Raw genomic sequence first — 27,996 nt, 5'->3', positions numbered from 1 at the left:
TAAAAAAAGAATAGGAAAAATATATTCTTATATTTTAAGTACCAGTGTTGCTGACAACGATACATAAAGTGCCTTGACTTACTCATGCAGCCAGAATAATTACCGGTACCCTTTTGACAGCCAGATAAACATAACTCTACCGGCTTTGTTCAGGTACCTGAAGCAGAGGAACCAAATGCAGCCCTCGAGGCCTCTGTGTTTGGCCCTTTGGAATCTGCCCAGGCTACAAATCGTCTTCTCAACTGTGGCTTTCACCCTAGTGTTTTGCTAGATAGGAAAATGCTCTCAAACTCTGCTAACACCTTGTGCTTTCCTGGTTGGTGGATACAGGAGTGAATGTAGAAACTCACCTGACGTACAAAGGTAAAATTCGCATTCGTTGCTTGGCTTTTTTTTGCTTCTGGCCCTGCGCCACCTCTGGCATGTGGCCCCTGGAAGGCTGCCACGAAGAGAGAGTGGTCCTTGAAAATGGTTCTTGTCTGTAATGCAGGTCTCCAGAAAGTAGTGGACATAAAAAGAGGAGCCTTGATGTATCACACTAAAGGCCCATCCAGCCTAGCACCCAGTTCTTCCAGTGGCCAGCCTTCTGTCTCCAAGAAGCCCACAAGCAGGGCCTGAGCACAACAGCAGTCTCCACACTACACCCTGCCTCTGACAGTGGAAGGACAGCATCATCACAGAATTGTTGGCAGGGTCCTCTAGTCCAACCCCCTGCAATGCAGGAATCTCAGCTAAAGCATCCCAGACAGACTCCTCTCCTTAAAGACCTCCAGGGAAGGAGAGTCCACCACCTCCCAAGGGAGACCGTTCCACTGTCAGAACAGCTCCTACTGTCAGAAAGTTCTTCCTGATGTTTAGTCAGAATCTCCCTTCTTGCAACTTGAAGCCATTGGTTTGGGTCCCACCCTCCAGAGCAGGAGAAAACAAGCTTGTTCCCTCTTGCATGTGGCAGCCCTTGAGATATTTGAAGATGGCTCTCATATCTCCTCTCAGTCTCCTCTTTTCCAGGCTAAATATACCCAGAGTGGGAAACATCTCAAAATCGACTGGGAGGAACATACAAGGCCTCCCCATCCAAACCGCAGCTTTCCTTCCTTGTATGTGTGGAAGCTTTTAAAAATTACTATGTGTGGTGCAGCCTAATAGCTGTGCATGTTGAGGGATGCTTAAAGCACTAAGATACCACTTTAAAAGCTGTGACTTCCCTCAAAGAAACATGGGAGCTGTAGTTTGTTAAAGATGCTAAGAGTTTAAGAGGCCTGTATTCCCCTCCCAGAACTACAATTCTCATCATTCTTGGGAAGACGGGTCGATTGATAAACCACTCTGGGAATTGCAGCTCTGTGAGAGGGATGGGGGTCTCCTCTTTTCACCCTTAACAAACTACAGCTCCCAGAATTCTCTGGGGGAAGCCATGTGGCATCACTTACGTTGTGAATGTGGACCAAGAAAGAACGAAGGAGAGTTCTATGTGAGTCTAGGAGGTGGTGTCAAATTTGCACTGCTTCCTGGATTCATCTTTTTAGAAGAGCGATCGGACATAGATCAACCATGCTTGAATGGAGTCATCTCACAGAATCACAAAGTGCTGCATTCGAGGAGAGGGTACAGTTCTTGCTGTTTTGTTTTCCCTTTCTCCCCTAGAGAAAATAGGCTTCCTACTTGTGGCTTCTCCATGCCCCGCAAAGCCTTTGCTTCCTCTGCATGCTTCTCTATCACATGTAATCTTCCTCTCTAGGGTGCAAACTGAAGGCTGGGCAGGGGCAGGGGGAGCTGAGGGTGCAATTTCTTATTTTACATCAGTTAAATTTGCACCCTGCCTTTCCACCAAATGGCGCTCAGGGCAGTTAGCAGCAACAACAATAATACAAATATAATAAAATACAATAAAATAGCAAGAACGCAAATAAAGACAAGTAAAGCATCCGGTGACTGGGGGAGGGTTGGCTCCCCCCAGGAGATGTCAAGTGGCACCTCTTTCCATAGGCACATCTTGGGAAGTGGAACCAGACACTGTGACCAAGGCAAGCTGGTCTCTGGCCAAGATCTCCAGACGGTCGTCGTCCTCCTGGGGTGGGTCACTGGCAGGAGCAAAGAAACGCACAAAACTCCGGACTTCCTGTAGCTGATAGGCCGTCTCAAGAGTCACCAGCATGGCCAATAAGCCAACAAGGAGATAGCCTGGTGTGTGTGTGAAAATAAATGTCAGTGAGGGAGGGGCAATATTATTTTTTAAAAAATCTCCCCACCTGATCTTGGGCATGGTCGTAGCATTTCCTAATCACGATGCCCCCCTTTATAGGCCCTTTCCACCGGAAACCAAGCTACTAGTCCTCATTGTTTCAGTTCCCCCATTTGACAATATTTCGTACCTTGCCTCCCCTTTCATTTCTCCCTTTGACCTCCTCCCCATGCCTCACCTACCTACCCACCCTCTTGACTGCTTCTCTCATGGCCAGCCTCCCCATGTCTCCCCTACCTCAGACCCCACGTTTGCTATGGAGGTCTTAATCCAGATTGTAAGCCATTTGGGGCAGAGACAATATTGCATCTAGGTTCACCTGCCGCCTTCTTTATATATTTTTAGGCACCGGGCAAAAACGTTCCTCTTCAACCAGGCCTTTGGCTGATTAATATTTTATACCCTTTTAAATGTGTCTGTGGGGGAAGGGGGAGGTTATTGTTTTGCTGTTTTGTTTTACTTATTTACTTATTTTTATCCTGCGTTTGATTCAGTGAACAGCCTTGAACTCTTATGAATGAAGGGCGGAACAACAACAACAACATTTTAGCTCGCATCTGCTGCAAAAAGTGCATTGTGAAAGTTGCTTCCACTTCTGTTTCAAACGCTGCGGAAGGTCAATAGTCCCCATTTTACAAACTAAGCAGGAATCTGAGCCCATCTGCTTGGTGGAGCCCATTAGCTAAGTGGGGATTTGAACAGCTTCTGGCTAGTTTAAATGCCTGACCAGAGGGGGTGGAGAGAGAGAGAGAGAGACTTGGAAGGAAGTTTTCCTTGAAGCCTAAACCTTCAACCTTAACACTTTATTCCCAACCAGTAGTGCAATGGCAAATTCAGAAATGCAGGGTCCCTTCACGGTAGGGGCAGCCATGCCCTCTTCTCAAATTCCGTAACTAAGAAGATAACAGTGATCTTATAATTACACATTAATAATAATTAATAAGTGTGCAGCAGCGCCGCCTAGTGACTTACAAGTGATGCTAAGCTCATAGAGCTCGTGCAGAGGCGGCTGTGAGCTCCCTCGCGGCACGTAGTCGCCCAGGCCGATGGTGCTGAGGGAGATGAAGCAGAAGTACACCGACTCCAGGAAGTTCCAGCTGCCCTCCAGGGCCCAGAAGCAGATGGCAGGGATGAGGATGAAGAGCCCCAGGGTGGCCAGCCCCAGCCCCATGGCGTGGACAAGGGCCACGCGGGCCAGCGGGAAACCCCAGCGTGTCTGGATGTACCGGACGGGACGGTGGCTGAGGAGGGGCAGAAGGTGCTGGAGCAGGCAGGCCAGGAGCAACAGGGTCATGGGGATGCCCAGCAGCGAGTACAGGATGCAGAATATTTTGCCCAAAGCCGAGAGAGGGACCGTGTGTCCATAACCTGTGGGCAAGAGGAACAGGTGCCGCTGCATGAGTCTCCGCTATGTGGCCTGCCTTCCCACAGGCCAGACCCACCTGCTAGGCTATACCCTACTTCTTTGCACCTTCCTTGGGTGTTTTTTTCCTGGTGGGAATGTGTCCTTGAACTCCGATGACGTCTCACAGAATGAGGATAGAGCTCCAGGTGTTGCCTTTCAGCTAGATCTGCTATGTTTGGTGCAAATGATTTGGAGCGTACCGACATCTGCTTTCGGAGTGCATGGGTGCAGGCAGGATTTATGCTGGGGGGGGGGCAGAACACCCACCTGTGACCATCCTCTGCCTAGCAGATTTGGAACAAAATGTTCCAACAAGTTGTTTCTTCTGAACCCAAGTGCTCAGAAAAATCTGTCAAAATTTTTCTATAGTTTATACTTTTACTTAAGTGTTTTTATTTATTTGATTGATTTTGGGGGGCGGGGGCAGCTGCCTATGTCAGATTGACTCGCGTTGTGTTTTCTTCGTTGTACATAACAGAATTTGCACGCCAGTCTCTTGAAACAGAAGCCCCTTGCATTTTCAGTATTCCTAAATGCTTAGCTTGGGAGCGCACAGAACAAGGCAACCTCAATGTTCTTCCTATGCGCCTTCTCCAGAGTGACCCTAGGAGCCAATCCTCAGTGGCTGCTTCTCCGCCTTTCACCTTGATTGGCTCCAGGTCAGCACAATGAATGGGAGTGCATCTTCTTAGTGGCTAAAGGGCTCCCCTTTCGCACTGTTTTGGTGGCTCTAGGGTGATGGCAGGGTCCCTGCTGCAGAAATAGTAATGTGCCTTTGACCCTCCCCAACCACTGACTCCCCCGCCCCCCGCCACTGCATCTCTGGGGATAAGGATGTTTTAAATGCATGGTATGCCAGAGACCATCACACCAAGTGCTTCTTCTGGTTATAATAAAATCATTGCCTCCCTGTAGGTTTCTAAAAGTCTTCTGCAAAATGGGATGGGCCGCTCTGGCCTCCTCTGTAATTTGAGCACTAGTCTAGGCGTGTCGGTATGGTGAATTTTCCAGGTAGGGTGATCTGGATTAACTCCAGGATGTCAGTGTTTTTGAGCTTTTTTATTGTGGAAGAATGAACAGGCATAATAACAGTCTCTCTATGCAATTTGCTGACAGGCTAGAGACAATTTTGCATCTCCTGCCATTTAAAAAAATATTATTATTATTATTATTATTATTATTATTATTATTATTATTAATTACAATAATTTATAACCTGCCCGTCACTCTAGAGCCCCAGGGCAGGTTACAACAATTAAAAAACAACATTAATATTAATATTAATTAATAAAATTAATATTAATTAATAAAATTAATATTAATTAATAAAAACAGCATTAAACACAATAATGCACAATTAGGGTTGCCGCATTTCAAACAGTCACAAAACTGTTGAGCTTTTTTTAATTTTTTTGAAAAATCTCAACAACAAATGAAGCTATTTTAAGTAAATTAGACAAAATCTACACTTCGGACATGGGAAGTCCGGGACAGTTATGCAATTTCTGCCTGGACACTGTTTCCGACAGCCAAATCCTGGCTACGTCTGGGAAATTCCAGACATATAGCAACCCTATAACAATATTAAAAACAGTTAAAAAAACAAAAATTAAAAAATAAGGTGGCTCCTAAAATATACAGTGTCAAGAGGCCAGAGGTCAGGATGAAGAGGTGTGTCTTCAGTGTTCAATGAAAGCTGGATAACAAAGTCACCAGACGCATCTCTGGGCAAGAGAGTTCCACAACTTAGGGGCTGCCCCAGAGAAGGCATCAATGTGAGCACCTTGAATGAGGCCGGGAAACTAATGCAGCTGTTTTGAATCAGGGGCTATCTGAGATCTGAAGAGGACACCAACCAGTAATCTGGCTGCTGTATTTTGGACCAGTTGAAGTTTCCGAGTTGTCTTTCATACCCTCCAACATTTTTCCAATGAAAATAGGGACGTCCTATTCCATCATCATCGTAATTTGATTGTTTATACCCCGGCCATCTGACTGAGTTGCCCCATCAACTCTGGGCTGTTTCCAACATATATAAAAAACATAACAAAACATTAAACATTAAAAAACTTCCCTATATAGGGCTGCCTTCAGACGTCTTCTAAAGGTTGTAGAGTTTCTTAGTTCCTTAGCTTGGGAGTCGCATAACACCATACCCTCTGACATTTCTCCAATGAAAATAGGGATGTCCTAAGGAAAATGGGGGCATTCTGGGATCAAATCAGAAAACCAGGATGGTTTCTGTAAATCTGGGACTGTCCCTCTGGTGAAGCGGCCAGAGCTGAAAACAGGCACTCTAGCCACCAAGGCCAGTTGAGGCTCCATTGACAGTGCAGGAGGACGCCAAACTGCAGATTTACTCCTTCCTGGAGAGAGCAATTCCATCCAGGGCAGGCCACCTCTCAGACATTAATCATTCTGATTGTGTGTGCAGAACTATTTTGAAGTATGTTAAAGGGCAACTGATCCAGGTCGTGTTATCTTTGCGTCTGTAGTCATACGAGGGTGGGGCCTTTTCTGCTTTTGGTTTTGCCCAGCTGATCCTCAGCTGCAAGTATAAAATACGGAGGAACAAGCACCATTCATTTGTCGCCCCAAAACACCAACACCACCTTCTTCTGATGTTTAGCGTCATTCCGGAGAGCCATAACTTGAGTGACAGCGGTCCCACTTTGCATGCAGGAGTTTTGACTTTGTTCAAAGGAGCAGGGAGGCAGTGATGGGGAAAGGAAATTCTCAGGACCTGGCAGCCGGGACAGCTGCCGCCAGTCAGAATAGGCAACACTGGATCGAATGGGCACATTGCCCTTTCTCCCCTCTTTGCATTTGCAATGACTTTGGGCAGTTTGCAACCCCCTGCTCCTCCAAAGCTGGCCTGCTTCTGCTCAAGGATTTTGCTCACTTGTCAGCTATAATATTGTTGTTAAAAATTATTTTTATTGAAATATTTTCATGGATAACAAAGGTACATATAGTCTCTCTGTTTTAAGTTCATAGACTCCTATCTATAGGTCAGTTACGTTTGGTGTAAGATACTGCTATCATAGGCATCGTGAGGAGAAAACATGTGGAGAGAGAGAGAGGTGGGAGAAAGAATGGGGGGTAATGATTTTTCCTTCTTTTGCATAGTATCCCTGCAGGGGTTTTGCATCAGTGTCACGTGGATAGGTTGTTCATCTATTCATTTATTAGTTTTCATTGGAGGGGAGAGAGATTGGGGAGCCCAGAGCATGGCTGGTTGCATTCAGCTGGTTGCAGTGAGTACTTTTGACAAACTACCGTATTTTTCGCTCTATAAGACGCACCAGACCACAAGATGCACCGAGTTTTTGGAGGAAAAAAACAAGAAATAAAATATTCTGAATCTTAGAAGCCAGAACAGCAAGAGGGATCGCTACACAGTGAAAGCAGCAATCCCTCTTGCTGTTCTGGCTTCTGGGATAGCTGTGCAGCCTGCACTCGCTCCATAAGACGCACATAGATTTCCCCTTACTTTTTAGGAGGGAAAAAGTGAGTCTTATAGAGCAAAAAATACTCTGGTATAAGGCCTCTACTGCCATACAAAAGCTCATTTCCCCTTTGCACTTTGTGGATGGGGAGCTGGAGCTGGTTGGTGAGTGGATCCTGACTTCCTCCAAGCCGCTTGGACCATTTTCGCAGGTGAGGTGGGACTGCCTACCTGATGCCACCATTAAACCAAACTGTGCTGGCTAAAGTACAGGGGATTGCAGGCACCAATGGCCAGTTGTACTTTCTGAACACAACCATCTCCTGCACCCAGTTCTTTCTTTTGAATAAAGTCGCCTTCCCCAACCAGGGGCATTCCACCTGCTTGGCACCACAATTCCCATCCTTCTGTAGGAGTGTGATAGAGTTTTTGGCTATCTAAGGATCAGCACTTGCAGAAGAAGTTGCATTATGGCACAGGAAAAATGCTATTCCCTGACCTCTGCACGTGATTACGGTGCCACCCCAGGCCACCGTTTCTATGGATTGTTAACAGATTGGGAACTCTGCTCATAATTTGCAAAGAACGTATTTGCTCATGTTTTCTGGAAAGGCGGAATAACATGTCCAAACAAAGCTCATCCATGGATGTACCCAGTTTGAAAAAGGAACACAAAATGGGTGTGTTTTAGCTAGGAAAGAGCAACCTCCATTCTAATTTGTTTTGTGGAACGGTAATGCAGTGTACTATTGTTCTGCGTTATCCTGACACTGAGAATCTAACGTGCCCTCTAGGATAATAAAGGCTTTTCATGACTATTAGCCCATGGCGACCTGATGGCTCACTGCCTTTAAGAGTTGGAATCAGGCCATGTTCCTAGATACACATGGTTAGGCAGGATCACAAGAAATAAGTGTGGCACCCTATTCTGTGCTGGGTCAGGCTGCATCGCGAGTGCTGTTCTGGGCACCACATTTTGTGAAGGGTCTTGACAAACTGGAGCACGTCCAGAGGAGGGCAGCCAGGCAAGTGAGCGGGTCTGGAAACGAATTATTGTGTGGAATAGAGCTGGTTATGTTTAGTCTGCGGAAGACATTATGTTTAGTCTGCGGTAGACATTCCAAGGGGATGCGGGTGGCGCTGTGGGTAAAACCTCAGCGCCTAGGACTTGCCGATCGCATGGTCGGCGGTTCGAATCCATGCGCTCCCGTCGTTTGGTCCCAGTGCCTGCCAACCTAGCAGTTCGAAAGCACCCCCGGGTGCAAGTAGATAAATAGGGACCGCTTACTAGCGGGAAGGTAAACGGCATTCCGTGTGCTGCGCTGGCTCGCCAGATGCAGCTTGTCACGCTGGCCACGTGACCCGGAAGTGTCTGCGGACAGCGCTGGCTCCCGGCCTATAGAGTGAGATGAGCGCACAACCCTAGAGTCTGTCAAGACTGGCCCGTACGGGCAGGGGTACCTTTACCTTTACCTTAGACATTCCAAGTGGGACATTCCAGGATCAAATCAAATCGGGATGGCTTCTCTAAATCAGGGACGTCCCTGGAAAATAGGGACACTTGGAGGGTCTGGAACTGTAGAGTCGGAAGGGACCCTGAGGATCATCTAGTCTAACCACCTGCGATGCAGAAACGTGCTGCTGTCCCATACAGGAATCGAACCCACAACTGTGGCGTTATCAACACTATTCTCTAGCCAGCTGAGCTATCCAGTGGAGGAAACCCTTCTCCACGCAGCTGTTTTTATTTATGGTCTTGGTTTTTACTGGCATTTGTATTTGCTCTTCAGTTTTAATGCTGACACATTTTATACCCACGTTATGTTTACACTGATTGCAAAGTCCTGGCAAGATATAAATGACTGATAATACTTTTGTTTTGTTTATAAAGGCTTGAGTCAATGTATGTGGTGGACATGCACATGTGGCTCAGTTCTGGCAGGAAGTATTTGTTGAAATAAAAGCAATTACTGTGCAAAATACCTGTAAATGCCCAGTGCTGGCATTGCTCAATCTATTTGACCCTAACCAACAACTTAATCCCTTAATAAGTTATATTTTATTAGTGGCCAGGCTTTTTGGTTAGCATAAACTATATATTCCCCTCTACACGAATGTTTATCAGGGATTTCTGATGCATTACCTTAACTTCATCTTCTGGTTTAGATTGGGGTGTTTTATTTTTAAAAAATTTTTTTGCTTGCTTGTATGACATTGTAAGGTGTTGTAAGACTATAACAACATACCTCATAAATGGCCAACATGCCTTTAAATTACCATTAGGTAAATAAATGAAAGGGATGTTTCTCTGTGCAAAGCTTGCCATGCAGAAGGAACCTCAATGAGCAGAGTGCCTGGCATAGCATACAGAAAGCTGCAGGTTCAATCCCCAACATCACCAGCTCAAAGGATCAGGGAGCAGGCTAGAGCAAAAGACCTTGTTTGCAGGGGACTTTAGCCAGCCACTGCCAGGCACGGGGCAGGTGGCTCTCCTGTAGCATCATCATCATCATCATTAATTTTGCCTTTTTGTCCCATCTTTTCCTCCAAGGAGCTTAAAGGGGTGTACATGGTTCTCCTCCTTTCCATTTAATGCCCACAACAACCAGACTGAGAGGCAATTGACTGGCCCAAGGTCACCCCGCGAGCTTCATGGCCAAGTGGGGATTTGAACCCTGGTCTCTCAGGTCCTAGTCCAACCCTGTAACAGCTGCACCACAGTGGCTCCCCTCCCAGCACCTGGGCGGTCAGGACGCTTCCTCCATCCTTGCTGCTCACAGCCTGAGGCTGGATCAGGGAGCTGTGTGCTTGGGCAGCCTAGGGAAGCTGGAGTCCCTCCCGGTTGGTTTTCTGCCTGCGCCGCTCCAAAAGGAAAGGGATGCCCCACGGGCTGAGCTCGACGACCTACCTGTGGTGGTGAGGACGCTGGCGGTGAAGAAGAGCGCCGAGGTGAACTCCCAGTTCTCGTCTCCGGAGACGTTGCCCAGGCCGGAGACGCCGTAATTGCCGGCGTCGATGAGGCGCTCCAGGAGGCCGGCCAGCCTCTCCTCCGACAGGCACGCGCGGTGCTCGGCCAGCAGGCGGGCGCGGGCGTCGTGCAGGGCGGCCAGCAGGGCTCGCTCGGGAGGCCCCTCCAGGCCCGCGAAGACGGCGGCGCCCACCAGCAGGAAGAGCCCGTAGGCTCCCAGCAGCAACCCGTAGCGCCACGACGGCGGCACGGCCGGACACAGCGCCATCCTCGACGGCCCGGCCCGGCCCTTCCCTCTGCCAGCAAGCGAGCCAGCAGCCTCTTCTCACCTGTCTCAGGTGAGCTGGCCTCAGCCCAGGGCGCGGCAACCGGTTCCTTCTCGCCGTGACGCACAGCTGCTTTAACCCTCGCAGCTCGGCTTCCCGGGCGCGCCGTCTAATTTTGCACAACTCATGGCATCCATCCTCAGCGAGAGTGCGCTTCTATGCCCAGAGAGGGCGCAAGAAGAGCACAACGGACCCTTTTTGGACGGGGGAAGGGGGGGGGGGTCTCCGGCTCAATCCCAGGCTTCTGCGGGTAGCGCTGGGCAAAAAACAACACGAGAGCTGCTGCCAGCTAGTGTTTCCCCACCATAGTCAAAGAGCCTTGCATATGGGAAGTCTCTGGATCAATTTCCCCGCATCTCCAGGTGTCTTAAACTGGACACGGTATTCTTGCTTCCTGTCACTTAAAGAACATCGGAAGCAGGAGTCAAGATCCACGGGTCCATCTCTCTCTGTTGTCTACACTGGCCGGCTGAGAGTGGCTCGCCAAGGTTTCAGACCTACCTGTGAGATGCCAGGGACTGAACCTGGGAGAGTCCACACACAAAGGAGGTGCTCTGTTAATGCAGTCCAAAACCACACTGGCCATTTTTGCTGCTGCTTCACAGATTAGTGGGGACACGGGTGGCGCTGTGGGTTAAACCACAGAGCCTAGGACTTGCCGATCAGAAGGTCAGCAGTTCGAATCCCCGCAATGGGGTGAGCTCCCGTTGTTCAGTCCCAGCTCCTGCCAACCTAGCAGTTCGAAAGCACGTCAAAGTGGAAGTAAATAGGTGCCGCTCCGGTGGGAAGGTAAACGGTGTTTCCGTGTGCTGCTCTGGTTTGCCAGAAGTGGCTTAGTCATGCTGGCCACATGACCCGGAAGCTGTCTGCGGACAAATGCCGGCTCCCTCGGCCTATAGAGCGAGATGAGCGCCGCAACCCCAGAGTCGGTCATGACTGGACCTAATGGTCAGGGGCCCCTTTACCTATCACAGATTAGTACTTCTCATGCATTTTGCATTAGTATATAGAACATGCCATGGAATGGGCAACTGTGCTACCCCACCCCCATTCTGACCCACCTCCACAAGTAGAAGGGTGATTTTCTGAAGAGTGGGGGTCCTGTGGTTATGGTGGGGTCTCTGTGTATTTCAGAACCCTTGAAAATCACGGTTATAAAACATGCCTCCTTGGGTATTGGAGTCTACAAGGCCATATTGTCATTCTCTAACTTTCCTTTGGCAATGATTTTTTTTTTTTGTGGGGTAGCTAGCACACCCCCTCCGTTTTAAACAACTTTCAAGCATTTTATAGTGATTTGACCCTCTTGGCTCTGCCCTTCAACTTCCTTTTTTAACCAATTTCCTCATTTTGAGGAACTTTCCTCTTTTGAAATCAAACACGGCTGTGTTGAATTTTCTTGGCAATTGGACAGTTACATGGATATTTAATAGCGTTAAGAGGCGCAGGTGGGGCTCGTCAACCTGGGGAGGTAACCCACCTAGGCGAAAACTCTAAACCTCTGCTGCCTTATGGAATACCTTCAGAAGAAAAGGCTAAGGAGTAAACCGTACACAAATTCAGAGTCTCCAATATGGTCAGGTGGCACCTTGTACGCCCCCTTCTGGCAAGCTGGTGCGGAACGTATTGCTCTGCTTTCCTTTGGAGCACATCACGAGGCCGGGAGGGCGGATCTTGTAGTCACTTCAAGGCTGCTAAAGCAGCAGTTTGACTTCACCCCCAAAAGCACACTCCATTGTTTCTCGAGACAGATGGATGCCAATGGTATTATTGTCACTGCTCCCAATTGGCTTGACAATACATATTGTGTCCAGTCCTGGGCATCACTCAGGATAAAATCCAGGGTCAGTACACCAGCTGTCATTTAGGGTATAGGAGCCAACTCCTAGGGGCCGAGGTCCCTTCGCCCCCTCCTCCGACATAATATTTAACCACGCAGCCCTCTTGGAACCTTTCTTGACCTGTGGCATACACTCCAGCCGAGTTTCTAACATTTAAAGAACTCCCCTATTCCCCTCCCAATTCTCAGTTACAATACTCAGTGCCCTGTGAAGAGGGATTGGTTGTTATTCCACAAGGGGAACAGGGGTCTCCGAACAACTCTCAGCACCCTAAACAAACTACGCTTCCTAGGATTATTTGCGGGAGGAAGCTGTGACTGTTTAAAGTGGTTCTAGTTACAGGTAGGTAGCCGTGTTGGTCTGCCGTAGTTGAAAATAATAATAATAATAATAATAATAATAATAATAATAATAATAAATAATAATAATAATAATAATTAATTCCTTTCAGTAGCACCTTTAAAGTTTAAAGTGGTGTCGTAGTGCTTTGAATGGGAATGTGGCCGAAGTTCCAAGTTATCACAAATGCAGGCATGGAATACAGTGGTACCTTGGGTTAAGTACTTAATTCGTTCCAGAGGTCCGTTCTCAACCTGAAACTGTTCTTAACCTGTGGTACCACTTTAGCTAATGGGGCCTCCTGCTTCCGCCGCACCGCCAGAGCACAATTTCTGTTCTTATCCTGAAGCAAAGTTCTTAACCCAAGGTACTTTTTCTGGGTTAGTGGAGTCTGTAACCTGAAGTGTATGTAACCTAAAGCATATGTAACCCGAGGTACCAGTGTAAGACAAGGCTGTTGTTTTGACTCTTGCTGATGCCAGTCACCAGATTAAAAATGGAAGGAGTTTGCGCTCTCTCTCTCTCTCTCTCTCTCTCTCTCTCTCTCTCTCTCACCCTGTCCCACACCCACTGTTAGGGAGGAGTTGCAGACCCTCTTTATGGACCACTGGAGACACATGGGATGGAGGCAGCAATCAGAGGTTTATTTGGTCTCATTTCACAGGCTTGGCCCGTTGCAAGTTGAGAGCGGGCCTGACACAGGTGGCTCCCTCGTGGAGCGGGAGAAGGTGCACGAGGGAGCCTGGCACTCACATGTGAATTTCAAGTAGGGTGGGGAGAGGGGAGAGGCGGACACAGTAGAATTGCACATTCAAAGTGCTAGTGGCTGTCAGACTCCAACCAGGAAAAAGCACTGCTTTTTTTTCATTGCAAGTGCAGCCTGTTGCAAGACATTCTTTGCTTTCCTCTTACACGTCCACGTCAAAAGACGGGCGCAAGCAGGTGGGGCAATCTGGCTCCAGTGTGTACCCCCACTCTGAACTGTCTCCTCTCATGTTTGTGCAATGTGGCTCGCTCTTGAATGCTGCAGAGCATCCTCGGACCGGCTTGGGTCAAGATAGCCATGGCAGGCTCCACTCCTTGCATAAATCGGGAGAAGCGGCGCCCACCTTGGGGACAAAGGATATAGAGAAAGGAGAGTGGAGTCTTGCTTGCTTCACAGGCTCTCCATGCCAGCCTTGGCCAACTTAGGAGTCTGCCAGATGTTTTGGACTACAATTCCCATCAGCACTTGCTGGCTATGGGATGATGGGAGTTGTTGTCCAAAACATCTGGAGGGCTCCAGGTTGGACGAAGCTGCTCCACCTCCTGCCCCTGCATTCGGCAGAGGGAGAGCCACTAAGGCCTAGTCATGGAAGGGGGGAGCTGTGCCCCTCACGGTGAATGGAGAATCAGTACGCAATGAAGACAATAGCTGCCAGGGAGCGAGCCTGGCCAACGCGGGGGTCGGGGAAGCCCCACAAGCCATTCCAGCAAAGGTGGAGGAGAGGAGAGTGACTTGCCAGCGTGGGTCTGACCAGTTAGTGTTCATTTCATGGAGGGGCGTGAGAAAGGGCTCTCTGCTCTCCCTCACCCCCACCCCCCACCCCCTGCCCAATATACACAACCCTTCATCACTTCCGTGGGGCACTCAATACTATCCCGTGGTTTGACATCCCTGAAGGAATTGGCTGAGAAAGAAGCAAGGTCTTCCCAACACTGTTGAGGTTAAGGCGCTCAGTGAATGGAAAGTGGGGAGGAAGGGAAGAAGGTACTCGGGTGTGGGGGGTGTGCCCACCTTCCCCCTACGGCATGGGAAAATCCCCCTCTCCCCCTTTGACAGCGATTCCCGTCTCCCCTTTCGACAGCGAGCCCATGCTCCCAGCCTTCGACTACATTTGCAGCCTCATGTCCAATCACAGTTGAGCGTGGGGTTCAAAGTTCAAGGCGCCAACTTCCTGAACGAAAAGGTGCTTCGGGAAGGCGGGACCTCCTTCTTTTGCTTTTCCCTTCACTTTGGGGCCGTCCGTCCTTGAGCGGATGCAGCTGCTGTCCACCACGGCAGATCCTCTTCGGGCGGAAGCGGCCGGGAGGTCTGGCGCGGCAACAGAGAAGGGCTGAGCCGCCCGGGTGGACCCAATCTGGACGCGACGAGGAAGGGGTCAGGGGTGGCTGGCGCTGTTGGCTCCGTCGGGGCTGAGAAGTCCCCACAGGCAAAGGGATCGGGAGCCGCAAAAGGGTTGGTCCTTTCAGGACCCAGTGGCTTGAACTGGCGTGGCCCCAGGCGAGGGGACTGGACTGGGGAGGAGCGGGCCCCAGAAGACACAAAGCTCCAGGGGTCGATGCGGCTGCGGACGGGAGAAGGGCGGGGCCTGGAGATGAGGCTGGCGTGTGGGGAGGGGCGGGGGGAGCGGGGGCTGCGGGGGGAGGAAGGAGAAGGGAGAGCACCATCTGTAAGGAACAGAGAGCATAATAATAATATAATTATTATTTATACCCTGCCCATCTGGCTGGGTTTCCCCAGCCACTCTGGGCGGCTTCCAACAAAACACTAAAATATAATAACCTATTAAACATTAAAAGCTTCCCTAAACAGGGCTGCCTTCAGATGTCTTCTAAAAGTTTGGTAGTTATTTTTCTCTTTGACATCTGATGGGAGGGCGTTCCACAGGGAGGGCGCCATTACCGAGAAGGCCCTCTGCCTGGTTCCCTGTAACTTCGCTTCTTGCAGTGAGGGAACTGCAATAAGGCCCTCGGCGCTGGACCTCAGTGTCTGGGCAGAACGATGGAGGTGGAGACGCTCCTTCAGGTATACTGGACCGAGGCCGTTTAGGGCTTGAAAGGTCAGCACCAACACTTTGAATTGTGCTTTGAAACGTACTGGGAGCCAGTGTAGGTCTTTCAAGACCAGTGTTATATGGTCTCGGCAGCCGCTCCCAGTCACCAGTCTAGCTGCCACTTTCTGGATTAGCTGGATAAGCACACAGTAGCTATGATGTCCCTAACTCAAGCGGAAAGAAACCCTGGGGGGAACTGGAATCTGGTTGTGAAAGTTCAAAAAACTATGTTCAGCCATGCCACTGCCTTTTACGCTGGTTTAACACCCAGAGATTCGGCTAAGGCCTCCGTCCTACGAAGACAGGAAGCTACGATACCACTTTAAACCCCCCAAAGAATCCTGGGAGCTGTAGTCTGCTAAGGATGCTCAGAGTTGTTAGTAGACCCTTATTTCCCCTCAAAGAATCACAGGGAACTCTGGGAATGGTAGTTCTGTGAGGGGAATAAGGGGGTCCTCTAACAATACTCAGCTCCCATAATTCCCTGGGGGAAGCCGGAACAGTTAAAAGTGGTATAATAAGCACTTTAACTGTGCCAACGTGGCCCAAGTCCATTGACCCATCTAGCATTGCCTACAAGGACAGGTATCAGCTCTCTGGGGCGCAGGCAGAGGGCAATTCCAAGCCCTAGCTGGAGATGACAGTGGGGCTGACCCTGGGGCTGCCTGCCTGCAGAGCGCCTGCTCAACCTCTGAGCTGCAGCCCTCATTTACACCAGCTCAACCCCCCCCCCCTCTGCAGCCTCCTAAATTCTCCTGCCAGGACTTACCCCATTTCTGGGTTTTGTTGCCGCGGCCTTCCACAAGTCTCGGGATCTTGGGTGACATCTGGGTCCAGAGAGGAGGCAAGGCCCCCCTGTTGCCCCCAGAGGCCACATCGACGAGGAGATCCGTAGGAGGTTCCTCCTTGCACAGCTCCACATGGACGGTGGGGGTGGACTCTTGTGGAGGGGAGGGCGGCGGGGGCTCCTGCAGGGCGGACGGAAGCTCTCGGCCCAACCCGAGAGAAGCAAGCAAGGCTGTTCCCCGAAGCAGGGCCCGCTGGATGAGTCGGGGGGCACTGGGACGTTCCAGGACTGGGTCCTCGGTTTCCGGGGAGTCGACCGGGACACTGCCTGTTAGGGTAAAAAAGTTGGAAAGTCAAACCACAACCTGACATAGTGCTACAAACCTAAGTCCCCACTTAGCCTACTGAAGCCCACTCAGTTTTGCGGGGGCAGCGCAAAATGTGGGGTTTGTGGCACCAAACCAGCAGACTGCCTTGGCACTGGTTTGAAGCCCATCAGACAAGGTTGGGTTTGGCGTCATTTAACAGTGACCCCGGTTTGAGTGTCAATTGCTCAGTTTGCAGGCTGGCACAAAATACAGGGTTTGCGGCACAAAACCGACGCTAAACCTTGGCACCTGCTTGAAGTCAACTGGACAAAGTTGGATTTGTTGGCATTAACTTGTGACCCCGATTTGTCAATGACTCTTTTTTTGGGGGGGGTGACATGGAACACAGGGTTTGCGGCACAAAACAGCACTAAAACTAGCATTAAACTTTGGCATCAGTTTTTTTTAGGGGGGTCACACATTAATGAAGTTCCCTGTTGCCTCTTCAGCTTTTGACACCTCCCCCCCCCGTCTTCTCCCTCTTGCCATTCATCATCATCCCACCACCAGTTCCCTGACCTTGAGCCTTCTTCCCTTGGGGGTTCCCCAGCTGATGCCTCCCACCACTCCTCTGCCTCCAGCCAGTCCATACAGTCCAACCTGACTGGAAATGCCTGGGATACAGCCTGTTGCCTTCTGCATGCAAAGCAGGTGAGCTACCACCGAGCTACAGCCCTTCTCACAGGCATATGCTGACACCACTCCCGCTGTATCTATTGTTAAGGTTGTGAGTGCTATTGCTTATGTCAGGGGTCAGGAAACTTTTTCAGCAGGGGGCTGGTCCACTGTCCCTCAGACCTGGTGGGGGGCCGGCCTATATTTTTTTGGGGGGGGATGAATGAAGTCCTATGCCCCACAAATAACCCAGAGAAGCATTTTAAATAAAAGGACACATTCTACTCATGTAAAAAAAAACGCTGATTCCTGGATTGTCCGCGGGCTGGATTGAGAAGGTGATTGGGCCGGATCCGGCCCCCGGGCCTTAGTTTGCCTAACCGTGGCTTATGTAGTCAAACTGACACCCCCTGACATAGAAGAGGGAAGTGTTGGCAGGTTTGGGCATACCTCAGGACTTGCGGAAGTACCCCATAAAAAAAAAAAAACTTTAGAAAATTAGTAAGGGAAACCCAAAATACCACAGAATGCGAACTGTTGAAGTCATCTCCACATTCTATGTTTAAAGCACATAGCTCCAAGAAACCTGGGAGTTGCAGTTTGGCCCTCAGAGAGCTCTAATTCTCATCAGGTATGGCATTGGACCTTTGGACCTTTGGTGATTCAGCAGACCACCGTCTGGAAAGTCCTGTTGGCATGCAACAGCTGTGGGGAAACTATATCCAGGACAGCTCCTAGTGTCAGATTCAGCTCAGCAAATAAAAAGAGGAAACTCCAGGTGCCAGGTGTTCATTTTATTCCAGGGGCAGTATAAACATGCCAGTGACATAACAGGTAACAGGATATGCATGTAGAGCAGGGATGGGGAACCTCTCTCGCACATGTATGCAGGCCATCTTTGACAGGTAGGTGGGGTTGCCCACCTCATAATCAGCTGGTACCACAGTGACACCAGCCAACCCATCCCCGTCCCCCCATGGACGACCAGTTGATGGGTGGCACCCGCAATTCCCCTTTGGCCCAGATGCATCTTTTCCTGTCTCATGTCATAGACATGATGCCGAGGTGTAGGGCAGTTGGGCAATGCTTGGCCAAAATGGGTCAAATGAGAAAGGCCTGGTGGGCCCTAAAAGGCCCATGGGCCGGAGGTTCCTGACTCCAGATATAAAGCACAGACTCTATTACTGAACTACAGCTCCTCAGGGGAAACAATTCAGGAGATAGAACAGTGCAAAAAAAACCCCTGAAAAGTGCTCACCATTTGGACTGGGCTGGGTCTGTTCAGGAACGGGCAGCACCTCTGGCTCCATGTACCACGTCGTTTCTTCTAGCCGTGACCTTCTCCTGCGAGGGGAACAAGAAAGGGTTTGCAACCTGCTCAGGGAATGTGTACATGTCAGGAGCCGGAGTCAGGAGTAAGTCAGCAATATAAAACACCGGCGTTAGTGAAGTTTACTCTGTAGTCAAAGAAATCAAAACAGCACAGGCCTAGTGATCACAGTAACCCTTCCCAATACATCTTGCTTCTATGAGGCAAGGAATGAGGGTCCCTGCCTTCCTACCTCTCTCAAAGACTCTGCTCCCTCCCCCCCTCCAGGCAACTTGAGGCTCCTTTGCCTTGTCTGTCTTTGCTGTGCCCTCTTTATTCCTCTCTGTGTTTGGGGAGGCCAGGGGGGAGGTCACAACAGGAGGGGAAGACTCCCTGGATTCTTCAGCAGCCAGCCTCATTGCTGCCTCTTGACCCCACTCTGCTTCTGCCTCCAATTCTGGGCTGCTCTCTGCCACAGCCTCTTCCTGCTCACTAAACCGTGTTGCCTCTTCTGCTTCTGACACCTCCTCCTCCTCCCGTCTGTTCCCTCTTCTTCCTCTGACCGCTTATCGTCCTCCCACCACCAACCCCCTGGATGTGAGCCTTCTTCCCTTGGGGGTTCTCCAGCTGGTGCCTCCCACTGCTCCTCTGCACTCAGCCAGTCCATGATAGTACAGCCTGCTCCAGTCATTAAGACATACGATGCTGCCTTATGCTGTGTCAGCCTGTTCGTCCATCTAGGCCAGCATTGTCTGCTTTGACTGGCAGCCGCTCTCCAGGGTCTTGGCAGAGAAGGGTCTTTACCATCACCTGCAACTAGATCCTTCTAAACTGGAGAGGCTGGGGAATTGAACCCAGGGCCTTCTGCATGCCAAGCAGGTGCTCTGCCACTGAGCTGCAGTCCTTTCTTTTAACCCAGGCATCCCCATTCTCTACAAGCAAGCAAGGGAATGGGAGAGGAGGGAAAGGCTGCCCCCTACCTGCCATTCTGCGTACTGCTCTCACATGGTTTGGGGGAACTGGAGCTCTTTGTACGGCCGTTGCAAATCTCGTCCCCTCGACGCGGTGACTGGCGACCCCAATTTCGATCATTTTCACTTGGCTCCACTGCAAAGGGTCGGGTGGGAGGGCAAAGAGAAACAACTTTTCCCACTTTATCCTTTTTTTGTGTTCTGTTTTCTACATAGGTACTATTTCTTGTTTCTTCTTTTTTGTGTCTTATCTTTGTGGACGCCATTTTTATTTTTCAATAAAAAATAAAAAAGAAAGGGGTCCATGTATTAAATGGCACTTTTGCATACAAACCTTAACTGGTTTAAACCATAATTGCTTCCTCCTCTTAGGTAGTTAGAATTTGGAGACCACCCTTCAAAACTAAAGAACTACAACTCCCAGAGTTCCTTGGGGAAAGCCACTCCCTCAGGGGATTGCAGCTTCATCCAGAACTGGTCGTATGCCACCTCTCTGAAACAGAACTGTTGTGTCATGGCTAAGATTCAGTTTGTAGGCTAGCACAAAATCCAGGTACCAGGCTCAGCTGTTCCATAAGAAGAATATCAGGAGAGCCTTGCTGGATCAGACCAAAGGCCCGTTTAGCATTCTGCTTGCTCAGTGACCAAACTAATGCCCTTGGGAAGCCCACAAGGAGGACCTATGAGCCACAGCAAACTTCCCCACTTGCAATTACTAGCCGCTGGTGTTCAGAGGACTGGTTATCTTGGAGGTAGCACATAGCCCTTGTTCCTAGCAGCCATTGATGGCCTCACTGGCCCCAACTTGGTGGAACGCTCTGTCACAAGAGACTAGGGCCCTGCGGGATTTGACATCTTTCCGCAGGGCCTGCAAGACAGAGCTGTTCCGCCTGGCCTTTGGTTTGGACTCAGTCTGACCCTTATGTTTCCCTCCCCTTACAGTTTTGATCTATGGGCTAGTTTTAAAATGAGGCCGCATTTTAAATTGCATTTTAACCTGTATTTTAAATTGGGTTTGTTTTTTCTATTATGTTTTTATTGTAATTTTACTGGTGCTAGCCGCCCTGAGCCGGGCTCTGGCTTGGGAGAGCGGGGTATAAATAAAATTTATTATTATTTTTTATTATTATCCTCCCTGAATTTGTCTAATCCCCTTTAAAAGATATCCAAGCTGCCGACCCTCACTGCCTCCTGCAGCCGTGAGTTCCAGGGTTTAACTACACACTGTGTGGAATACTTCCTTTGGTTTGTCCTGAATTTTTCAACATTCAATTTTCATTTGATGCTCCCGAATTTTAGTTATTATAAGGGAGGGAGAAAAAAACGTCTTTGTAGCCACGTCGTTTACACCTCACATAATTTTATACACCCACTAACGTGTCTCCCTGCCCTCTTACTTGCCTTTTCTTGTAACTAAAAATCCCCAGATGTTGTAACCTTTCCTTATAAGGGAGTTGCTCCAATCTCTTGATCATTTTGGCAGCCCTTTGTGCCTCACCTGACTAGAAGCAGACCTTGCTGTCATTTCACTCCAAAATCGCCGGCAATCAGCCAGGATTTGGTTGGGGTTACCTAGAAGAAGTCTGAACACTCCGGATTCCACTTGCTCCCCTTCTACACCTCCCCCCCCAATAAATGTTACTTACATCGGATAGCTCGGAAACGTTGGAAGGGAGGGGAGCCACCTGCCCCCATCTCCAGGCAGTCCTTCCTTTTGTCCAATCCAGGAGAAGCCATTACTGTGATGCGATGCTTAAAATCTGAAATAGGGAGGGGGGGCATGAATTACCCAGTAGCACCATCTGTAACAATGCATAGTTTAAAATGAGTTTAATTTAGAAAAAATGCCAGCTCAGAATTCCAGGCTCTGTCAATGTTCCAAAGTTTTGGCTCATGGTTCTTCGTCCCCATCACTGAACTTAGGACTGGCAACAGGTGTTTTTTGTTTTTTAATTGTTTAACCACATCAGTTAACAAACATGGATACATATGCTATAACGTTACTGTTTTAGTTAGATAAATGGTTTAAATTGTTATTAAGGAAACGATTGCTTTTCTCCTTCCAGGTACAGCAGAAAAGTTGTCCAAATATAAACAGTTAACTTATTAAACCTCATGATAATTTCATAATTATCTGTCTATAACCAAATCAGTAATTTTTGATATAACTGTAAAAACCACTCTGAAAATTATTATTATTCCAAAAATGAAACCTTCATCTGGTTGTAAATATTAAGATGATAGCAACAAGAATGAGTCTTTCTGTAAAAAAATGATTTAAAGCAAAGTCTTACTGACTAGTGATTTAAATCAATTTAAATCCACCCTGGTTGAAATTAATACGTTAGACGTGTCTGTTAACTTCAGTGGGTCTATTCTTAAGTAGGACACAATTGCCTTGAGTCCTGTCAGGGGAAAAGGCAGGGTATAAACAAACAAACAAACAACAGCAACAACCCTATGTTCCTAGAAGGCCTGTTGCCAAGACACCCCTTCCAACCAGGAGCCATCCTTGACGGGAATCCTTGCCCTCTGCCTGGTCCCCCCCCAACCCACCCCCGTGGGCCCTACCAAGTGGCATGCTGATGTGCTCGCTGTCCCTCCCTTTCAGCTTGTTCCTCTTGAAGGTCCCCTTCCGCTTCTTGACGTAGGGACGCTCCCGGTTCATCTGCTGAATGAGGAGGCTCAGCTCCCGCTCAAAGACTTCCAGCTCCCACTGCGCCAGCTCGTGCTCCCGCTGACGCAGGAACTCCTCCTGGGACTTCTGCTTCAGGGCTGCCTGCTTCAGCTCCTCCTCGCGGCTCAGCAGTTCCTGCGAAGAAGGGGGGGAAAGGTACGTGTGTGGGTCTGGGCAGAGTGAGAGAGCGAGTATTTGGCTTTTGGAAAACTACGGGCGACGGAGCTTCCTTTCTCCATTGAGAAGTATCGGGGCCAGAACCTGACCTAGGCCACATTCACACCATACCTTTAAAAGCACTTTAAGCAATCATGGCTTCCCCCAAAGAATTCTGGGAAGTGTAGTGAAGTGTGCTGAGATTCATTAGGAGGCCCCTGTTCCCTTCACAGAGCTACAATTCCCAGAGTGGTTTAGCAATCCATCCCTCTCCACAGGGAACTCTCAGCACCCTTTACAGACTACAGCTCCCAGGATTCTTTGGTAGAAGCCAGGACTATCTAGTGCCATAGGGCATTGAATGTATGGTGTGAACATGGCCTTATACTGAGTCAGAACATTGGTTCATGTAGATCAGGTATGGGGAATTTTTGGCCCTCCAGATGTTGCTGAACTACAACTCCCAGCAGCCCTGACAAGCATGGGACCTTTTGCATGCAAAAGCAGGTGCTCGGCCGCTGAGGTATGGCCCTTCCCCAGGGCCCATCCAGGACTCTAACTCCCATGAGTCCCAGCCAGCACATGGGCCCTTCCACTGACCTGAGCAAAGGGGTGCACAGAAATTGCTTTTCCACCCATTTTCATTAGTGAACCCCTCACGTGACTTGCAATTTAGAGAGTAAATTCGCCTTCCTTTAATTCAGGGATGTGCAGCCTTTCGCCCTCCGGACGTTGCTGAACCACAACTCCCATAAGCCCCAGCAACCATGGCCAATGGCCAGTGATGATGGGAGTTACAGTAAAGTAATATCTGAAGGGCCAAAGTTCCCCACCCCTGATTTAATTACCCACATTTGTTTTTGTCTCCACCCTCACCCTTTTTTGTCTTCTGCTGCCTCCTCCTGGACACCAACATTTTATTGTCCCAGAATGCCCCAACTGTGGTGCCGTACTGTGGCTTCCTGGGAAATAAAATGGCAGCCATCAACCATCCCTCCTAGCTAAAAAGAAAGAACAGAACAAAGCCCATTCATACTCATTAATTACACTTTATGTTTGTTTCAGAAGCACTATCTGTCAGTAATACAGGGACATGTACAAGGTCCCAGTTTCAGGGTGGTATCCCGTGCCCTCATTCGGGGATTAGATGGATTATCCTTGTATCGTATTGATATTTTAAATATGTATGCTTTACCCTTTGTATCATACTGTGTTTTAAATAAGTAAATGTTTTAATTATCATGTTTTTATTCTGTTTGTTCTATTTTGGCAGGCCTGTGACCGTATAATAAAATAAGCGATGGACTGACTGATACCTCCAGGCAGTCTTTGCCAACCTGGTGCCCTCTGGATGTTTTGGACTACAGCTCCCATTGGGCTGATGGGAATTGTAGTCCCAAACATCTGAAGGGCGCCAGGTTGACAAAGGCTGCTTTTAAAAGTGTTGTGTTCTGGTACAACAGCGAGATTCTACACCTGAGCCCTGCCCCTGAATGAACGTTCCAGCTCCTCTCATCTCTCCCTTACCTTTTCCTTGGCACGCAGCTCATCAAACATGTCCTGGATCTCGACTTTCCAATCATCTTGCATGGAGTGGAAGGACTCCTGGGGCATATCATGGAGGACTTGGGTCTCCAGCACCGTCAGTTGGGACAGGATGGATGCAAAAGTGGGGCGCCGGTGGGGGTCCTGCTCCCAGCACTCTGGCAGGACCAACAGGGAAGTGGGAGGGAGACAGACAGAATGCACACAGAGCTCAAACCGGTTCCAGAAATGGGTACAACCCTTTCCCACCTTCTTTGCACTGCATCCCATCTTGTGATGGAGTCCCTAAGTCCCGCCTCCTTTACTGCTTCCTGCTTACCTGCCATGAGACGTGCAAAGGGTTCCGGGCAAGTGGACGGGATAGGAAGTGTCAGCTTGTTCACAGCGACCCCATAGGCCACAGCAAGGCCATCGATGCCCCGGTACGGAACTTCGCCAGTGAGAAGCTCCCAAAGGAGTACCCCATAGCTGGAGGGAAAAGGACAAGGGAGATAGGGCTAAATTCTAGGGTGCTGCTGAGCCACCCGGGATCCCCGCTTGCAGGGTGATATTCTGCTGCCCTCTCAAAACAGGCCAAACGGTGGAGCTCTGGGCTTCCCTCCTCTCCTGATCTTTGCAAGGGGGGGGTGAGAATTATAAAGTCCTTCCTCATGATTCTTATCCAGACATTTTGAAACTGCAAGCATAGAGGGTTCCACTCTGTCCCCTTCCAGTTGATCTCCTATTCCAGCTGGTCCTTACTAGAACTAGTGCTGAATGTCTTTTTCCTCCTTCTTTCCAATCTATTTTCCTTTTGTGCAGTGTCTTTTAGGGAATTTTTAAATGTTTTATTTTTTTTTATACTTTTATATTTGTTGGAAGCTGCCCAGAGGGGCTGGGGCAACCCAGTCAGATGGGTGGGGTACAAATAATAAAACAACAACAACAATTTAGCTTGTAAGCCTGAGGGCAGGGACTCTTTTATTATTGATATTTGTAAGCCACCGTGGTGTCTTTCCCCTCAGTTAATTAGCAAGGCTACAACAGCAAGCAAACATGTACCTGGAAAGTGAAGCCCATCTCTTTACACTTACTTGAGACTGATGCTTGTGATCAAGACTTCGAGCTGCAAGTTCACAAGGGGTTTTTTGAACCACACCCATGGCGGGCAATGAAAAATGGTTTCAGTCACTTGTTACCCAATGTCCTGTCCTGTGTATGCCCACTATGGTCGCATTCACACCATACATTTAAAGCACTGGGATACCAGTTTAAATAGTCATGGCTTTTCTCGAAGAATCCTGGGAGCTGAGAGTTGTTAGGGGCCCCCTATTCCCTTCCTTGAGCTACAGTTTCCCAGAGTTCCCCAAGAAGAGGAATGGATTTGTAAACCACTATGAGAAGTGTAGCTCTGGAACAGAGGTCTCCTAAAAACGCTCGTCACCCTTCTCACTTTCCCAGGATTCTTTGTGGGGAAACGAAACAATTAAAAAGTGGCATCAGAGCGCTTTAAATGTACGGTGTGAATGAGGCCTGTTTCTGTCTGCCTCTTTCTTACACACATGTAGACTGCTTGGGTTCAGCGTTGCCCAGACCTGGACCTGGAGTGTCCTTGGTGGAGGAACAAGGGGAGAAGATCTGGCCCCATAGCAGATAGCCACACTAACAATTACCGTGAGGACCTGTTAGGGATCCCTGCACCAACTGGCTGGCTCTCAGACCCTCCAGTCTCCCTCAGGGCCACAGGAGATGGCAAGGCAGTCAGGAGCTTCAGAGTTGCTGTCAAAGTGCCTGGCTAGCTGCATGTGAGGAGGGGGAAGTGCATGTCAGCACCTGCCTGGATCAGGGCCTGGCCGGGAGCCAGAAAGGGCTGGAACTTCCAGCTCCCAGAAAAACCCTCAGTCTGAGCTGCTTCCCTGTCAAAGCTCCAAACCCAGCCTGAAAGGTGTGTGTGTAAGAGGGGAGGCTCTTTTCCTACACACATACAGAATTTGGCTTCCTTTACCTGCTGTGGACTTCCACAGATCCTTGGAGCAAGAATGTGTTAGTTAACTGGGACTCTGACACGGTTTTCAAAACAGGGTGTTCTGCTTTGGCAAGGGAGGTGTCCCAGGGCAAGAGGGTCCTTGCTTTTTCCTGCACATCTGGGCTCCAAGGCCAAAACCCAACCTTAGACGGGGCCCACCCCACCCTCTCACCTCCAGACATCGCTGCCCCGGGAGAAGGTGGAGCTTTTGATGACCTCCGGTGCCATCCAGGCGTAGGTGCCCGCCGCGCTCATTTTGGTCGTCTTGTGCCACTCGCGGGCCAGCCCAAAATCGGTGATCTTCAGCGTCTTCCCACTCACATCTCCATCGTCCACGTATTCCGCCAGCAGGACTGAGGGGAGAGAAGAAGCAGACATGGGATTCTGAGGGAAGCCAGTGAAGGAGACTTGGAGGCCTCCATCCAGGAAAACACATTAGAGAGGCCTTACCAGGCCAAAGCTTCCCTGGCCCTCATTGCTCATAACCTGGAAGCCTTTCCTTAAAATTCCCCATGTACATCTGAGGGGCTAATCAGGAGTGCGTATAAGACAGCCTTCATATGTTCAGAGTCCTTTTGTTACAAATATTAACAAAATACTTTTTCTCCTGTTAACACAGACATCTACCATTGCCCCATCCTGATGATAATTTTGTATGGTGCCACCTTTTTTTCTCCAGAGAGCTCAAGGTGGCATACGGATTTCTTCCCCTCTCAATCTTATACTCTCACAACAACCCTGTGAGGTGGGTCAGGATGAGTGATAGCGACTGGCCCAAAGTCACCCGCTGAGCTTCATGGCTGTGTTGACGACTTCAACCCTGGTCTCCCATGTCCTAGTCCATAGGAAGTTGTCCTAATACTGCGTTATGACATGGACCCAACATTGGTGGGATGGAAAGTTAAGGGTACACTTTTATTTTTCAAGGCTTTTTGGGTTTTAGCACATTATCTTAATAAATATTGGGAGAGGGGGAAATAGCATGTTAAAGGTGGTTAATGGACTTCAGCATAGTGGATCATGCAACCTTTATAGGAAGGTTTTTAATGTTCAATGTTTTATTGTGTTTTTGTATATACTGGAAGCAGCCCAGAGTGGCTGGGACAACCCAGTCAGATGGGTGGGGTACAAACAAACAAACAAACAAATAGGTAAAGGGATTATGGAGTTGCGGCGCTCATCTCGCTTTACTGGCCGAGGGAGCCGGCGTTTGTCCGCAGACAGCTTCTGGGTCATGTAGCTAGCATGACTAAGCTGCTTCTGGCGAACAAGAGCAGCGCACGGAAATGCCGTTTACCTTCCCACCGGAGCGGTACCTATTTATCTACTTGCACTTGACGTGACATACTTTCAAACTGCTAGGTTGGCAAGAGCATGGGCTGAGCAACAGGAGCTTACCCCGTTGTGGGGATTCGAACACACCGACCTTCTGATCGGCAAGCCCTAGGCTCTGTGGTTTAACCCACAGCGCCACCCGTGTCCCAAATATAATAATAGCAACAGCTTAAAGAGAGCTTAAATTGCAAAGGCTGACAGCCTTTTGTGACAGCCCTCTGGAGTAATGCCATTTTGTTTTATTTATTTGTGTGTGTGTGTGTGTGTGTAATTTTTATTAAATTTTCTGTTTTACAATTTTAAATACTCATTTAAACATCCGTAAAATATTAATGACTTCCATTCTTCTCTTTCCATGGTTCATTTTGCATAAATCCCTGCATATTTTACAAAAACTAAACCATTCAGTATTACATTATTGCATCCATCAAAACTCATTTACACTGTTGAATTTATCTTAATGCTTCCAGTGCTTTCAGCTGTACACAGTTTCCCCCCATATATTCAATAAATGTTTTCCAATCTTCTTTAAACGTTCTCTTGTTCTATATGTTAAGTCTGCAAAGCTGCACATATTCTGTCAGCTTAAGTTGTCATTCTAGAGTACTGCCTTTTTGGTGGCTAAGGGGTTATGATTTGGCTACTAGCTACAATGGCAATATTTTATATATGCTATTGGGGGCACTATGCCTCCAAACACTGGTTGTTGGGGATCACGGCTGCTGCACTCAGGTCCTGCTTGTGAACTTCCCACATACATCTGGTTGGCAGCAGTGAGAACAGGGCTAGATGGGCCTGATCCAGCAGAGCTCTCCTGACATTCTTATTGCTGCACTATGTGGCA

General features: G+C 48.9%; 2 protein-coding genes across 2 annotated transcripts in view; both read right to left on the bottom strand.

Annotated features, from left to right (window-relative positions):
- Positions 1–11: 11 nt before the first annotated feature.
- Positions 12–10,419, bottom strand: KCNK7 (potassium two pore domain channel subfamily K member 7). The gene is made up of 3 exons (XM_083590554.1): positions 10,004–10,419; positions 3,215–3,610; positions 12–2,181 (listed from the first exon to the last, which is right to left on the bottom strand). Exons 1-3 carry the CDS (start codon positions 10,329–10,331, stop codon positions 1,964–1,966), a joined length of 942 nt encoding a protein of 313 aa, XP_083446680.1. The 5' UTR covers positions 10,332–10,419; the 3' UTR covers positions 12–1,963.
- A 2,773-nt stretch (positions 10,420–13,192) lies between these two features.
- Positions 13,193–27,996, bottom strand: part of MAP3K11 (mitogen-activated protein kinase kinase kinase 11) — a 29,930-nt gene continuing 15,126 nt past the window's right edge. The window contains exons 2-10 of the mRNA XM_083589977.1: positions 25,990–26,170; positions 24,132–24,280; positions 23,795–23,970; positions 22,006–22,246; positions 21,081–21,194; positions 19,444–19,570; positions 18,413–18,498; positions 16,155–16,499; positions 13,193–14,999 (exon numbers count right to left, since the gene is read on the bottom strand). Of these exons, the coding sequence (XP_083446103.1) occupies positions 14,560–14,999; positions 16,155–16,499; positions 18,413–18,498; positions 19,444–19,570; positions 21,081–21,194; positions 22,006–22,246; positions 23,795–23,970; positions 24,132–24,280; positions 25,990–26,170 (1,859 nt within the window). The 3' untranslated portion in view covers positions 13,193–14,559. The remainder of the gene's footprint in view (positions 15,000–16,154; positions 16,500–18,412; positions 18,499–19,443; positions 19,571–21,080; positions 21,195–22,005; positions 22,247–23,794; positions 23,971–24,131; positions 24,281–25,989; positions 26,171–27,996) is intronic.

Source organism: Podarcis filfolensis, assembly GCF_964270895.1.
Source record: "Podarcis filfolensis genome assembly, chromosome: 16".
NCBI lineage: Eukaryota > Metazoa > Chordata > Lepidosauria > Squamata > Lacertidae > Podarcis > Podarcis filfolensis.
The sequence above is the reverse complement of the archived record's forward strand: the minus strand, read 5'-3'. Positions and strand labels throughout refer to the sequence as shown.

What these genes read in the sequence shown, in the direction of transcription:
- KCNK7 (XM_083590554.1), bottom strand. Translation starts at nt 10,331, where the DNA reads ATGGCGCTGTGTCCGGCCGTGCCGCCGTCGTGGCGCTACGGGTTGCTG. An exon ending in CAGCGTCCTCACCACCACAG is followed by an intron (nt 3,611 to 10,003) that starts GTAGGTCGTCGA and finishes TCTTGCCCACAG; the next exon opens with GTTATGGACACACGGTCCCT. An exon ending in CTATGAGCTTAGCATCACTT is followed by an intron (nt 2,182 to 3,214) that starts GTAAGTCACTAG and finishes CACACACACCAG; the next exon opens with GCTATCTCCTTGTTGGCTTA.